The 15796-nt window shown below is 40.5% G+C and overlaps 1 protein-coding gene across 1 annotated transcript in view; it reads left to right on the top strand.

Annotated features, from left to right (window-relative positions):
* Positions 1-15796, top strand: part of CARD11 (caspase recruitment domain family member 11) — a gene marked incomplete at its 3' end in the record, with an annotated part of 42956 nt that overhangs the window by 3427 nt on the left and 23733 nt on the right. The window contains exon 2 of the mRNA XM_080354050.1: positions 15496-15708. Within this exon, the coding sequence (XP_080210176.1) occupies positions 15496-15708 (213 nt within the window). The remainder of the gene's footprint in view (positions 1-15495; positions 15709-15796) is intronic.

The following is a 15796-nucleotide window of genomic DNA, read 5'->3' as shown; positions in this document are numbered from 1 at the left end:
GCAATGAACATTTTCAGGAAGGTAACCTTTCTGCTTGTGATTTGTTCAAGGACTCTGGAATTATAATGGTTGCTGTCAAATGTATATAATTGGCCTCGGTGGCACACATCCAACGAGTGATAAAAAGCCTCTTTCTCTCTACTTCTTTAGTCGGTATTCTCTCCCCATCTTACCCTCTTGCTTTTGCTCCTCTCAGGCAGAAGGAGATGCCGTGACAGTCTGTTTAAACTGCAATTTGACCGAGCGGCAGATGTGCCATATACCCCATCGCGTGCGTCCTGGCTGTGGGCACTGGGGGATCCCTCGGATGGAGGTTTTCATGCTGCCTTTAGCTAAACATAAAGCTCTTTTCTGAACTTTCTTTTTGAACATTTCTCTTCCTTTGTCATCTTCTGCCAAAAAGCCGGGCTCTGGGAATGGTGATAGTTTCCGAGTACCACGAATTCACGTGCTTAATGATCTACAGGGAGTGCGTTTAACATTTTACCAGCGGGTAAGGCCTTTGTACTTTTCACACAAAAGGCGAACACAAGGTTTTTTTCACTGCTCATAAAACTACATTCCTAATAGCACCAAAAGTTGGCAACATGTTGTGCGTTGTCTGCTATCACTGCTGAACATGTAGTGGAGAGAATATTCTTGTTACGTTAGTCCCACAAAACCTATTTTATCTTGAGTGCTGGATGGGGCATTACTTTCTAATGCTGTCTGCTTCAGGGGATCTGTTCAGCAACTCAAGAGGAAAGAGAAATTTGTCAGATCTCACTGGAAATCTATCAGAGGTGTCAAACGAAATGCTACAACATTCCGGTTTTGTCAAAAGGATAAATGTATACACAGCTGTGTATATGATATTATTTGTAGTAATTGTTGCCTCAGTGAATTTGTCTGTGTAAAGTAACACCATGTAGTATTAACGGATACGTTTGTTCTGGTCCCTGAGGCCAGTTTGGCCTTATGTAAAGATGCTTGTTATTTGCCCACATCTGATGGTCAGTCCTGGGTTTTTATAACAGTTATGAGTTGGAATACAGCTTCGTCGTAACCAAAGAAAGGATTCCCACTGGCCACCTGAGCGCTGGTTGTTTGCTGGCAAGTTTTCCTCAGGTTATAATTGAGGCATTGAAGAGCAAATTTAACATAAGGACTCCATTTAAAATGAGAGCAGGTTTTTTTTCCATTCATATGAGGAAAAAGCTGTATGCTGGCAGTGCATATATGGTGATCATTAGCAGTTAATGGATTGTTTCCACTTCATTTTTTACAGCTCCGTATGTATATAAACATTTCTAATCTAGCTGTGCCCATACTTGAAATCAGGATGACTATGCTTAATAGGTTGTTACACACGTTTAATATATTTGAGCACAAAAGTAAGTTCTGCCAGGTTTTGAGACATCAATGAAGAAACCTTTCAAGTGTTTCCCTCTGGGAATTCTGAATCCTGAGCAAACACCTGAAGGTTGCTCCAACCCTTTGTCTAAAGATTACACCAAATACGTTTCATTTCCAAACTACAATTTGACTGGTGATTCAATCTTTTCTCCTTGATTGTGAACTGAAATATTATCACATTTATAAGATCATTTGAAGGCTTTTGGCTTTTAACATTTCAGTCAAAATCCCAGTGACTTTTACCAATCACTGACTTTTTCTGAATCATAGAATCATTTAGGTTGGAAAAGATCCTTGAAGATCAAGTCCAGTCCTTAACCTGAGGCTGCCTAGTCCAACACTAAACCATGTCCCTGAGCACCATGTCAAGGTAGTTTCCATTCCATATGTTTTTCAGAGTTTATAATGATGTATTCACGAAAGACTTGCACTCACTGAAAATACAGAATTCCATCAATTTCTTCCAGCTTCTTTACTATTGCTGAGCTGATTTTCTCCTGGTGAAAAAAAACAAGCTTAAGATAAGACTCTTCTCTGCTACTACACTGCTAATCTGCCTTCACAGTTCCTGCCAAAACAAGCCAGAATAAATCTCACTGTTTAATTGTTTAAGAAGATTTTGGGTGTGTTTCATCCTTCCAGTAACATATTCCTGTTTTTCTAGTTACATATTATTCAGGAAGACCCAAGACTAAGAAGTTTCATTGTAGAAGGTTTAATTTCCTTCTGTCTTTTATTATCTCATTTTTGGAATTTATGCCGTGAAAGATATCAGCGCGGTGTGAAACAAAAACATATTTAACCTTTTGTGCTAGGAGAGAAAAAAAAGTGTTTTTCTTCTGCTTTGCTTGTTAGGAAAAAAGTGAAGGAATATTACATTTCCTGTAAGGCTGGAAACACTGAATCAGTGTTTTGTTTTGTTTTTAATCTGCAAGTCTGTTCTCTGAAGGAAAAACAATACTTGGGCATTTTGATATGGAGTGTTAGAATACAGAACGATGTTTTTGTGACGTGCCCGTATCTAGAGTGAGCGCGATATCCAGGTGGTTTTGCTGGATTAAATGATGTTGACAGCAACACCTTCACAGAGTCTCTGAGCAACTGGGGCTGCACATCTGGGAGAGCAACATCTGGCCCGAGAGTTGCTTCAGAAGCCATGTGAGAATATGGTATCGGGAAGGACCGAGCTTTGTCACCTGCAAAGAACACCTGGGAAATGCTGGGTCCAAGGCAGAAGTGGTCCGAATTTGAATGCCACTTTGAATGCTGAGAGTTCAATGACAAGCTCCTGTAGCACTTTTCTGCAATGCAGAAAAATGCAAACTCATTGCAATTGCATCATTAGAGTATGATAATAGTATATAAATCCAAAGCTATTTGGGCAGAGTGGTATTATAAATATTGGATGCAAACCTATTAAATAGCTAATGCCATTAGCACAGACCTAGGCACAGCCTCTGCGCAAAGGGACTGGATGAGTAAAGATAATTTGAACATTCAGCTACTGTGAGGAAAGAACATGAGAAAAGGCAGAGGGTGGTTTGTTCCTGTTATCTTAGTCCTCACGGGACATCCTGAGTCCTCTCTACCTTCAGTCTGACCCATTTGTCTGACTTGTCTTACTTGATATCTCCTTTCCTCTTCCTCTCCGATTGTGGTCACCATCCCATATAGGATAGTTCCACCAGGTGAGTGAAGTTAACTAACCAACTTCTCTCTGTACAGCATGATTTAGAACCAGGGGTGTCTGTCACCTCCAGTTTGTGACTGATCCTAAGGAAAATGAAGCAACACATCAAGCACAGCAAATAAAACTCACGAGTGAAGGCAGAGACAGGCCATTGTGCTTAAGCAAAGTTTCTGGACCTCACTGACAAAGTCATATTTTCATCTGAGAGATTCTTCCACTTCTTTTCTATTCTCTTGTGGAGGATGCTTAACATCCACAGCTGGGGGAGTAGGACAGGTTGTTGTGCCGTGGCTTGGACAACGTGGTCCAACATTGGTCCTCTGGCCCTGCAGGTAGAGCCGCTGTAAAGAGACCCAGGCATCGGTGTGTTGTGCAATGCCATGTCCTGGCGTTCTGTGCCACCCTCCGCGTGGGTACAGCGGGTCACTTCCCACCTTCCTTCCCTCACGCAGAGAGAACATGGCTTGATGTGTAACTTCTGCTTTCCACCACTGATAATGAAGAAAAGCCAGTTTTGTCACGTTGCGGAGCAGTAAGCTTTTATAACGCTGCAATCACATTCTTAGATGTTTCGAGCTTTAAAGTCACTTCAGGGAGCATACTAGAATGAGGAGGTTTCCCATCCATGTCTAACTAGGACCAGTACTAATAAAGCCCTTTTCACTCTAGGAAGTATTGTCATTGTGTGTGGCCATGCCCCTTGGTTGCTCTCAGAGTTACTCCAAAAGCTTTTCTAGCAATCCAGGAATTATTAATTATTACTCTCTCTCAGGATAGGTCCTGTAAACACTTCCTCCCACACGAACTTACTACGAGCAATTTCAGTGTGAGTATAAGGAGAAAGTACAGTGTTGTGGTTACTGTAGTTCATCAGCGCTCTCCCACGGTGCTTGCCCACTTCTCGCCGGGTCCTCTCTTCCGTGATCTTCTCTATCTTGTGCTCCCTCACCGAGGCACCTCGTGGATCAACAGCAGCAGAATGCCTGTCCCTGCCCTCACCCCGTGTTGCTGGGCAGGAAAATGTCCTTATGGAACCCTCCCATATGGGCACGTGTGGGCTCGGACAGTCCCAGAGCTCCGGTCCTCTCAACAGCTCCCAAGAGGAGATGCCAGAGGTGGCTCACGGGACAGAATTTCACCCTCTGCCTCCCATAGCCGTGCTGATGCCAGCCTAGGGCTGCCTTCTAGGAATGCTAATAACAAAAGAAATGGATGCATTTGCTATTTTAAAAAGGTTTTTAAAATTCTACATGTGCTTCCTTTAAAAAAAAAATTCCTTTAATCTTTCAGATGTTTGCAGTGCCCTGGAAAATAATTTGAGTTCTTTTCTCAGTTGATGAGTGTATTGCTCTTTTAAGATGTGAAACACTGGCTTGGGTAGCCTGTGACAGAATAAGATTTTGAGTTCAGATTCAACTTGCTTTGTCTTGCTTCTGTTTCTAATCCAAAGTGAACTTTATCTACTATTATTTTGTAATTCGCATGATGCCGTATCATGCCAGAGTAATTACTGCCATAGAAGATAGAAGTGCCTTATCATCAAGGAAGGAAACCTGTGAACACAGCACATAATTCTTAAAAGATCTGAAAGCAGAGTGGAGGAAAGCAGGAGTTAAACTGGCTCCTGCGTAACAGTTGTTTTGCTTTACGCTTGACATTCTGTCCCTGTGCATAATTCCTCAGTCTCATCTTCCATGGTAACTTCGTTAGCAATGAGATGCTAATTAAATTTCATATTTACGATTAGAAAATAAAATCATTGGACCTTTTTTAAATAGATTTTTATGAGTTTTGGCTCCGTTAGCTGAGTCAGCAGTATAGAGCCTGCAAGGCTGAACTTACCGCTTTGGAGATAAAAAAAGATAAATAGAGCAAACAAAGACGGAAGAAGAGTCTAATCTAAAACCTCATATAGTTTCTACACTGAAATAAGTAGTCACGTAGAAACAACCCGTCTTTAATTATGTCTCGGAGGGTTCAAAGCTCAAAATTTCATCTCATTCTTAAAATCTCAATTGTAGATGGAGACAATATGCTGAAGAGATCGATGCGTCAGCAGTGTTTACCATCACCTGTTAGTTAGCGAAGTGTTTATTTCATGGATTCAGGAGGGTTAGAATTAACACAGGTAAGCACTGCCACACAACTGCCCTCCTCCCTGTGCAATGTGTACTACTGGAGAGCTGGTACAATCCTGGAGGATCACAACTATTTAAATACGGCTGCCAGACGGATTTATAGGTGCTATATAGAGCAGTTTCCTATTCATATAAAAATTAGCACCTCACAAAGCTTTAAAGGCCCATTTTTCAAACACTCAGCATTTGAAGAATGCTCCAGTTGAGAGAAGGTTTTGAAAGCGCTCAGCTTCCGTTTAAGTTTGTAAGAAAGACCTGATTTTTAAAAGTGCTTAACGCTCAGCAGCTCTGTGATTCATAGCGCTATCTTATCCACACTCTGAGGCAAGTCTTGCAAAAATCTACCCATTTATTTTGATGCCTGAAGGCCACCTGCGCTCTTTGAAAATCTGACCCTAATTACGAGTTGTGCCCTTGAGTATCAGGAATGAGAAACAGGGAAAATCAATCCTCACGTGTGGGGTGGTCATATTGCATGTAACTTCATGCACAAATACAACACTGCATTTAAAACAAATGCTTTTGTTGTTAGCTGGTGATACTTTGTGCTCTGAGGTACAGTTAATGCAGATAGCACATAAGGAGTTGTTATGCTTCAAGGCACAAGTTAGGAGAATAAACCAAAATTTCCACTGACTTTTAGTTGGTTGTGATGTCTTACCACCCTTGGTTGCATCTTCTCCTAAAGATCAGCATTTGAGTGCATATAATGCTGCAAATCTTGCTTTTGTGATGTTGTTTGTAGATGCTGTTTTAGCAGCAGCTGCCTGTGCTCAAAGACCAGGATGCTCAAATAAGGAGAGTAGTTCTGGCATCACTTTACAGTTGCTATTTCACAAATATTTATTTCCATGGTCAGCAGAGGATTCAGTAAAATTCCCATACTTCTCCTTATGTTGATTCATGCTCAAAGAACCACACTTAGGTGAAGATGCATTGTCAGATTTCTTGCTATTCTAGTACTTTGCTTCTTTGGTCTTTTCAAAAAAATACATGTTAACCATGAACTGAACTGGACGGAGTTTCCTGATGAGAACCTTGTTTAGTCTCTTCCAGTGGTTGGTTAATTCTTCTGGGATAAGTTTTCCACATGAAAGCTTCACTGCAATCTTTTCTATATCAGCAGAGCAATGGACTTAGTTATGGAGAAAGCAACGGAAGATACTTAATTCCTCCTTGCAGTGATTTGAAGGTAGGAAATATATAATTGCCAAGTATTTGTTATTATCTCTTCCCCAAGACAGCAAAACAAGGTCACAAAGAGTTTCCCAGCGACAGAAATAAAGCGCAGTCCCATTAAATAAAGAATCAGAGAATTTTTGCTTTAAATTGCTATAGAAGTGACTCAAGCAAGCCCTCCAGCAGGATGAAAAGTGAATTGTGTCTCTGTTTTTCAGAGGTTGTTTTCCTGCTCTTAATTGCAGGCCTTAAAGTGATGGGGAATTGTGAATGAACCCCAGCTGCAGTATCTGCAGAAAGGGGGACCTGTTTGAGGTTCTCCTCAGGTCTCTCCTGCTCTGTGGCTCTGAAAACGCTTCCTCTAAGACTTTCCTTTGCAATGGTGTCACATTGAAAGTTGCCCACAACCTCCGTTCAGAGGAAAAGGGAAGTAAAGCAACCCCCAGCACCTTTCTGTCTGCTATATATAGGCAGTAAGTTTGAGAGAGAGGATGGTGGGTGTATGTTTCCGCAGCTACGTGACACAGTCCCACAACAGTGGTAGAATAGAGAGGACACAGGGCGAGAAGAGGAAGAGGTGACCAGAAAGCTTAAGTGGGAAAAATCTATTCAGATAACACGTGAAAATAGAATTCTAATTTCCCATAGTAAAACAGCAAGCTCCTTCTGATTCCTGGGGAGGTTTTGTCTGTCTTAGGCCAGGCTGCTTGTGATCTGCTGTAGACCAAATGGCATCCAGGCATCTTCTGAGTGTTTGGTGCTCTGCTGGCTGAGACATTCGTGCGGCTTCAAGCAAACGTACAGGGATAGAGGATGTTGTTAATGAGCAGATCATCCAGGACTAGGCAGCCTGCAATTAGGAATGAAGTTTACTTTTTCCAATGACTTTGAGGGGCAAAGATAACAGGTACTTGCTATATAAGGCACATATGTCATGCTTCAAGCCACAGACAAAGTAGCATGTGCAAGGCAGCAGTCTGGTCTTTCAAATTAGGGTCTGTTTAAAGTAATAGTTACAAAGAGGTCACAGGTGGAGTAAGGTGTAGATATCTGTTCTCTCTAAGTGACATTGTGCATTTACATAAAATGTACAACATGTGTACTTGAATCATAGCAGTCGTCACCCTTAGGAGACTGAACAGAGTCTGATTCAACAGAATATATTGTTAGCAATTAAGATAAGACTTGCATGGATAAGACTTCACAGAACTACTTGGGGAGCCATTACACCTTTGCACGGTGCATTTAAGATATTTAACTGAATGGTATTCTCATCACAATCAATGCATGCTGCTGTTATCATGCAGTAAGCAGTTGCATGTGAGCTATTTTTTATGTGTTTGGAGTAGTATTGTTTGTTATGATTAATCTTCATATGAGGATTATAAGGCTTGCCTTCCTATTTGTTCATTCTTTGTATTTTGTGTATTTTGACCAAGTGTAGGATTCCTAATATAGGGTTCTGTCTTTCTTTCCCTTCATGTTATAAAGCCCGCTACATGGAATGTTGTTTTCAAACTTTCTTGGGCCAGGGTGAATTACAGTGAGATTATCCGACAGTGTTCGAGATTGGAATGTAACCTTTTTTCTGTAAGAATGACCCACACATTTACTGTCAGTTGTTGCTGAATCTGGAGACTGTTAAACTAGCGTACGATCCTTCCATCTATATGTTCTACGTAAGGGTGTTTTTACCTGTTTGGGGATGAGAGTATCACCTCCAAGGAGTCATTAACCCATTGCATGGAAGATGTTCTTCTCTAGGTGCTTTTTTTGAAACACTCATGTAACATAAGAGTTTGTGGAAGGTGTAAATTTTTAAAATAAACAAACTAAGTAGCAGTTTCGCATGGCAGAGCTACACTTCTCCCTCTTCTCCTGTTTTAATTTACTCTTTGTACCAATAGAAGTGTTAATAACACTAATGAGAATCAGGCTATCTGTGCAAGGGTTATGGGAGTTTCATGTTTGTATCAGCTAATTAATCTTTGTGTTACCAGGTTCTTACATAGCTCAGGCTATGTAAATCTCTGTACCAAAGACTATGCTGTTTTTGTACCAGGAGCACACATTCACTGGGACGTCACCTACGATCGTCAAATCCATTTGCATGTTTGGGCAACTTGTATTTTTAATTCAAGACCCCTCTTAATCACACAGTACTATGCACTTGCCCCCTGCCGTGCCTCCTCCTCCTCCGGGGAGAATTTCACTATCAATTGTAAGAAGGGAGTGAGTCAGTCTCAAGAAAAAATTAACCTGAGACCCAGTAATGAGTTCTGAAGCATTTGTTGGACCAGCGTTCTCATGAGCCCTCGGCAGCCTGAAGGGCGACAGCTTCTTCTTTAGATCTTGGCTTTTAGCACACATTAGTTGAAAGGAAATGCGTGTGTCAGTAGCTAATGCTGCACTCAAGGAAAAAAGGGCAGATACACAAACATGTTTGTACTGTGTTAGCACAGGGATTTGGCTTGTCCTCCTCATCATCACGTGTAACAGGATGGAGGATATGTATTTATTAAATCTCAGGCTTTCAGCTCGCCACTGCTTCTTTGCACTAAATTCCTGTGGTAAATTATTTATTTAAATTATTGTGCCATTATCTTGATTTGCATACTCGGAACTAACACTAATTTGTAATGTGTCAGGATCTGTGGCCAGGCCTTGCTTATTAATCCCTTCATTTGCTTTACACCCCACATTTCTTCCCTTTGCCTTCGCTAAGGCCTTTCCTGTTCTCGTTTCTATCTCACTTCTGTTCCTCACTTTCATTCTGTTGAGTTCCCCTTTCTCTAACTTTCTTTTTCTTTTCCTGTTCCCTTTTTATATTTCCTTTTTCCCTTGACCTCACCCTTTTTGATCCCTAAGTCTCATCTTCCTCTCTCCTCTTCAGTTTTTTCCACCATGTCTCATTGCTCACCTCTCTCATTTCGTATTTACTTTCACATATATTATAATTTAATAATGGCAGTACTAGTGGTTTCTCAATTCTAGGTATCAGATTCTTAAATAACATGGGAAAACAGAATAATATCCATCTACTCACTGGTGTAGACGCTGCCATCTGAAGGGGACAAGTCTCTATCCTAAGAGAGAACCTAAGGAAGTAGTTGTGACTACAAATCTGTCTTTAGAGGGCATTCCAAGGTAGAGGTATGAAAAGGTGGAATGAAGTCTTGAACAGGCCATTTTCCATTCATTAGAGAGGAACTAGATTTATAAGTTAAACTAGATGTCTAATTCAAATTTGTGGAATGAATCCACCCTCTAAATTTGCCTTTCAACAGTGCTTAGATGGTAGGTTACTGAGGGGGATAGAAACATCTTCACTGAATGTAGAAAACAGTGACATACAGAAAAATGACAGAGTTGCCAAAACATCATTTAAGCTCTTTGTAGAGGAGGATTTTTCCATTTTCTTTGTTTGTTATTGGTGAAATATGTTCTACAACCAAATCGGATTGGCTGTTGCCTGTTTGAGGTGGCACAATCTGCCGTCCGTTTGCTGTTGAGGCAAAATTAGTCATTTCCTTCCTGTGTGATAAGATGATCACAACTCTGAAGTTCTGAAGCTGGCGGATTTGAGGAAGATGTAGACTTTAGATACTCTCACCAGAGGGAGTGCAAAATAGGAAAGCTTAGATCTTGGCCTTTTATGAAACAGAGATCACTACAGGATCCTAATACGTATTACTGCACTGATTAAGGCCTTTTCCAACACTTTTTCATTGGGCAAAACAACATTCTTAATGTGTAAATAGTTTTTTTCCTCTAGAAATGATAGGTATAGCATTTCATATGCAAATTCTAAAGCACACAAAAGATACATGTAATAAGTGTGGAATTCATTTGTTCAGCTCATAGCATTATTATCCTGCTGTACTGAAAAAATTGTGTATATTTGTGGCACACAGTGTTTTTTGTTTTAGGTGATACTAAGCAAAACATTGGGTGTACTAACAATACTACTAATTGATCCACGCTTTATGTATGCGTTACCTTTTCTTTTTTCTGAGATGGAGTTTCATATGGTTCTATTCTTAGAAGAGTAAATAAAGGCAAAGGAAGAGATAATTGAAGAGAATTCCTATAGTATTAATTCTGGTCCTCTTCTATTCAGACAGGAATAGTGATTAGGAACAAGCCCCTGATTTATTCTCTTGTTTTCTTTGTCATAGAGCAGAGATACTCAAGAAGAGTAACATGATAGAATTCTTCATTTGTTTTTCTCTCACTCGATTGTTGTTGAGCTGATAGTTATGAAAATGAGGAGAATTTTCCTTCACTCTTATGCTTGCAGAGCATGATGAAGATGCCTCCAGAGCCCTTTGAACCAGTTAGGGACCTGGTTTTGGTTCTCTCTCTCTTCTCTTCAGAAAATGGGAGTAGTTTTAATGACTGTGGCTATCATCTGGCCCCACTGAAGGTGCAGCTTTACCCCACTGGAATCTTGCAAGTCCAATAATGTTTTGGGGTTATTTTTTGTAGGTTGTGTGTAACTCAACAGAATCAGTTGACTCAATGGAATTGAACAGAATACATTTGTGTGAAAATAATCCTATTTTCTGTGTAAAGCCTCCTGCTTTTCTTTTACTTTAGTATCTCTTCTTCTATATTTTTCTTTTGTATTTTCTTGAAACTGTGGCGTTCAGTAAGCTGGTTAAATCTTTTATATAAGGAGGGGGTTCTGATCTATACAAAATGATTCTTTCCATATACAGCCACTGTGACCTAAAGCAGAAACACAGCCCAGTCCATTCAACAATGCTTCTGACTTTGGAAAGTATTTTAAGGCCTACAAAATCCAAAATAATAAAGCTGCACTAATAATGAATTGTTTTTTAGGACTTTCCCATGTTGGTGATTCTAAGTGCTATGCACTCACTAATTAATGAATCCTACCTTGTCATAAAAATATAAGACTTCTCGGCAGCCTTGTTTTCAAGTGGGAACACTGAGGTAGAAAGAATTAATATAAAATGCAAATTCTTAAAGGCAGATGAAGATATTTTCTGCTCTCCTTTGGGCGTCCAGATTTGGGCACATGTATGGAAAAAATGTTCAAGTATAGGTAAGCAAATTTATTCTTCTCAATCAATGTTGAAGCCTTTAAAAGTGGTTTTCAGTACCATGGAACATCCAGCAGTGCAGCTAAAGTGCTGGTATTCCCCACCTCAGGAGCCAGGAATGCAAATAGGTCTCTCCTGTCCTTAAGCGAAGGAATATAATTTCCTTATCGCACTTTAAACTGTGATTTTCCTCTAAAATTAAAAATAGCTCTAAATCCCTTTGTGGCTTTGTGGTTCTCTGATATTGCAAATCTACACGCATCCATACAAGCAGCTTTTGAGAAAATGGCCCTGTTGTTGTATTTCATCATGTGAAGTGCTGTACAAATTTGAGGGAGAAAGGGTGTTGCCCCGTGAAATCTAGAGATATGCATAGAAAGAGGATGTAACACAATGCACTGAAAATATTGAGGGTAATTATATACCCGGCTTAAAAGTGCTATTTGCATCTTTATTTTTGCTTTAATGTGTGATTTATTTTTGCTTTGAAGTGTGATAATTTATAGGTAATCCTTTCCTGGTTTATACACACGTAGTATTTAACACAAACTTCTGTTCTTATTAACTTGTAATTTGCACAAACACTTGGTGTGTTGTGGCTCCTTTCTAAATACTCCCAATCTGTGAACACCTGTGACAAATGCACATTAAAATAGGTCATGTCCTCCAAAATAAACTTAGTCCTGACTGAAGGGTTGAGTTCTGCACCATCATGAAATGAGCCACAAGATAACGAAGCTTTAGGTGTGACCTGGGGCACTGTATAGAACCCCTGGTTCTGAAGCCTGTGGATTTTATTCCCTTGATCAATGGGGAGTGTCACCGACACACCAAAGCGTGGAGTCTGAGTGACAACAGTTTGAACTGCAAGGTGATCTGTTTGGTTGAACAACATTACAAAATATAGCAAACACCTAGAAAGATTCATATGTGTGTAACAGCCAAGGGATGGATAATCCCTGAGAGAGAAAAGGAGATGAGGGGCCTAGAGTGTTTCTTTTCATGTAAAAAGACATTCTCTCTTTTATTTGTCTGCATCTACAGAGACCTTTGAAATAGATGGGACTAGCTGAGATTAGAACTGGATTAAGATCTCCTGCAGTTAAAAGCTGTGTTGTGTACTGACTGCTGAAAGGAGCCGCAGGAGAGCGACGCTTTAACTGCTGTGGCCATTCTTCTTTCTCTTTGGTTCGTGTCTGTTGAAGTCAGTCCGAGCCTGTGACTTCGCACCTGTGATTTGTAATGGATGCCACAGTGTTTCGATGACACATCACAACTTCTGAATGTGTTAGCTTACAACTCAAGGGCTGCTGAAATCCGAGACCGGATAATGGTAATAAAGATCAGGTTAAATAAGTGATTACACGTTTGAAAACATTTTAAATCTGTCATTTTTAATTTTACAAGTGAAAGCGATTTTTTTTCTGCAATATCATCACAGGAAGGAAGGACAGAAACAGGGAATAGGGTCTTTTAAACCCTAGAAAATGCATTAAACCCAGTCTCAAGAAAAAGGCAAAAGGAAGGTTCTGAAAATGTCACATGGCAGTGAAGGACCACTACACTAAATGTTGTTTCCAAAGACTTGTTCCTGATAACAGACTGTGTTTAACAGGAGTTTGCTACCAAAAATCTCCATTTAAAATTCTTAGCCACTCCTGCTATCTACCTACTACTTTCCCATTAAACATTATGTCCCCCAAATAACAGTATGGACGTATTATGCCCATACACGAGGGACTGTTTGATAAAGGTATTTTTAATGTCAGGTAAAAAAAAAATGTATCCGTGTTGAGAATTATGCTGATGAGTGAACTTTGCTTTGAATCGTTTAATGGAGAAATCCCTTACTAATGTCCTGAGGGAACTGCTGACAGTGTGTAATAATTTCTGGATCAGTGCAGCAGATTATAAGATATCTTGCATTTTATCAAATTCAGGCAAGTGCTTCTTTTGCCCTCTGAGGTCCATCTGTGAGCTTCCTGATCCTCTTCCCAAATTAAAGGGCCTGCAACACACCTTTTTTTAGATGCAATAGATCTGTGGCTGGGAGATAACTAAGGTATTGTGTGACCTTCTGCTTCACTGCCTTCTACTCCCAAGTGTTGAGCTCCTCCAATTATGTGCTGTTTGTTACATTCACCTTTGAAATGAAATAGAGTTATTTCCAGGATAAGTGGTGGAGAGTAAGGTTCATAAGAATGTTTGTATACTTCAGATGAAGCTATTTCACCTTTAGCATTCCTCTGGCTGCTACCTACTTTATGTAGCCCTTTCTATTGTTTTGCCTTTAGACTGTTCATTGCTGCAGTGTAATCTTTACCACGGGTAAATACTGGTGTTCAGTAAGAATTTCAGCCAGCTTGTGAGGAGTTCATAAGACCAGAGAGGTTTTCCCATAACTACAGCCATGCCCCCATGGTTCTGGAGCCTGTTGGGTAGTTCTGGGCTTCCTTGTCCTCTGAGGACTCTTGTGTTTCCAGGTGCTTAATAGCAGTTGCCGGAGAACTAAAATCTATATGCAATCAGCAAAGCAAATGCTAAATATCTGGTTCCTAGGATGTGAAACGACAAAGAACTCTGGGAGACCTACTGGAGTGCAGGAGAACAACCAGACCTCTGGCAATAATCATCTAACCTGTCTATTGTATGAGGAACCCATCCAATTTTTTCTAATAGAGATATTGAACCCCAGCCTAGGATTTTGGACAATTTGGGGAGGCCTTTGAAAGCATCAAGCAAATAACATGCATTTTTCTAGGACTATTCTATATTTCTTGATGATAAATTTCATTATGATAGAACACTGACAAACACATTATTTAGCGGATTAGCACTTGTGTTTTTGGTTTTCTAAATGAGGAGTTTATAGCCCCTGGCTATACAGACTAATAGCTGATCTTGCTCAGTGATGTGCAGCGTGACACAGGCTGCTTTGCAGTTCCTAAGTTGGAAGCCGAGGAAACTTTAACACAATAGAGAGAGCTCGCCTGCTTCAGGAAAAACAGCAGGTTGCTTTGGAGGTCTTTAGTTACTGATTACCAGCAAAGTCTCATAAAGTACAACTCTCATCTCATATGACCTAAGAAATGCACATTCTTCTTATACCATGGTCTCTGGTGGGGTAAAATAACTCTTGAAATACAAACTTATCTTCCTTGCGCCGCCTCGATCACAAGATCTTGAAAAAGCAGAATGCAAAGATAGGGAAAGACTTCTACGAAGTTTCTTTACTCTTAACTTCAGTACAATTTTTCTCACCTCATTGTTTCCTGCCTTGTAACCTTCTCTAATGAGGTGGTTACAAATTAGGAGTTGGAAGGAAATTGCTTAGCAGGCACTCAAACCATGTGATAGTATTTGCATGAGTCAAGAACATTTTCAGACTTCAGTGCTAGGATGCTCATACTTACCCTCATGTGGAGAAAGGCCAGGTCTGCACTCACAGGTACTTGCATTCGTGCCCACGCACCAGTCGGTCCATACACAGCTGCAGAAAGCGGACAGACGTAACTGCTCGCTTCTGAGTTAACTATTCTTGTGGTGCAATCATTTACATATGTTCACTCATCACATATATACAGGAATAAATGCAGGTTCAAATCAGTAGAGGTGAGAGGAACAAAGGAGGCGAGAATTAAAGACTTGGTTGCATGCAGCAAGTACTTTGAGCTGAGCTCTGCACGCTCAGTCTTGCTTGCACTGCACCGTGTCCTCTACCATTGCTTCAGATATGAAGAGGGATTCTCTGACTCGTAGACCTTCATGGAGTTAGCGGAGCTACAGATTCATCACTAGAGAGCAATATGCAATAGTTCATAGACTCCAGACAGCACTTCTCTGAACTGTCACTTTCCAGCTGAGGTGTTGACAGGCTGCACTTCAGTTCCAACAGTTTCAATCTAGGGGAAGTTCAGCAGGAGTGATTCTAAGTTCATCCTGTGCGATATGGAAGCACAAAAAAAGCAAGAGGATAGAAACTGCTCTGTTTCATGTTTATTTGCCGGTTGTTTCCCTTGTTAAGGAGGAGAGCCCGAGATGGATGACTGCCTGGAGACACTGAAAGATGAGGAGGAAGCTTTGTGGGAGAACGTAGAATGCAACCGGCACATGCTGAGCCGGTACATCAATCCAGCCAAACTGACCCCCTACTTACGGCAGTGCAAAGTAATCGATGAGCAAGACGAGGATGAGGTGCTTAACTCACTCATGCTGCCCTCCAAAATTAACCGAGCAGGTAATTATTTTGTGAATGGCTACCTCTGTATCCCTATCTGAACAGTGTTATTTTGCTAAGTCTGGAGGGAACCTGTATCAAATTACAT

The sequence above is a fragment of the Nesoenas mayeri genome (genome assembly GCF_963082525.1).
Source record: "Nesoenas mayeri genome assembly, chromosome: 15".
NCBI lineage: Eukaryota > Metazoa > Chordata > Aves > Columbiformes > Columbidae > Nesoenas > Nesoenas mayeri.
The sequence above is the reverse complement of the archived record's forward strand: the minus strand, read 5'-3'. Positions and strand labels throughout refer to the sequence as shown.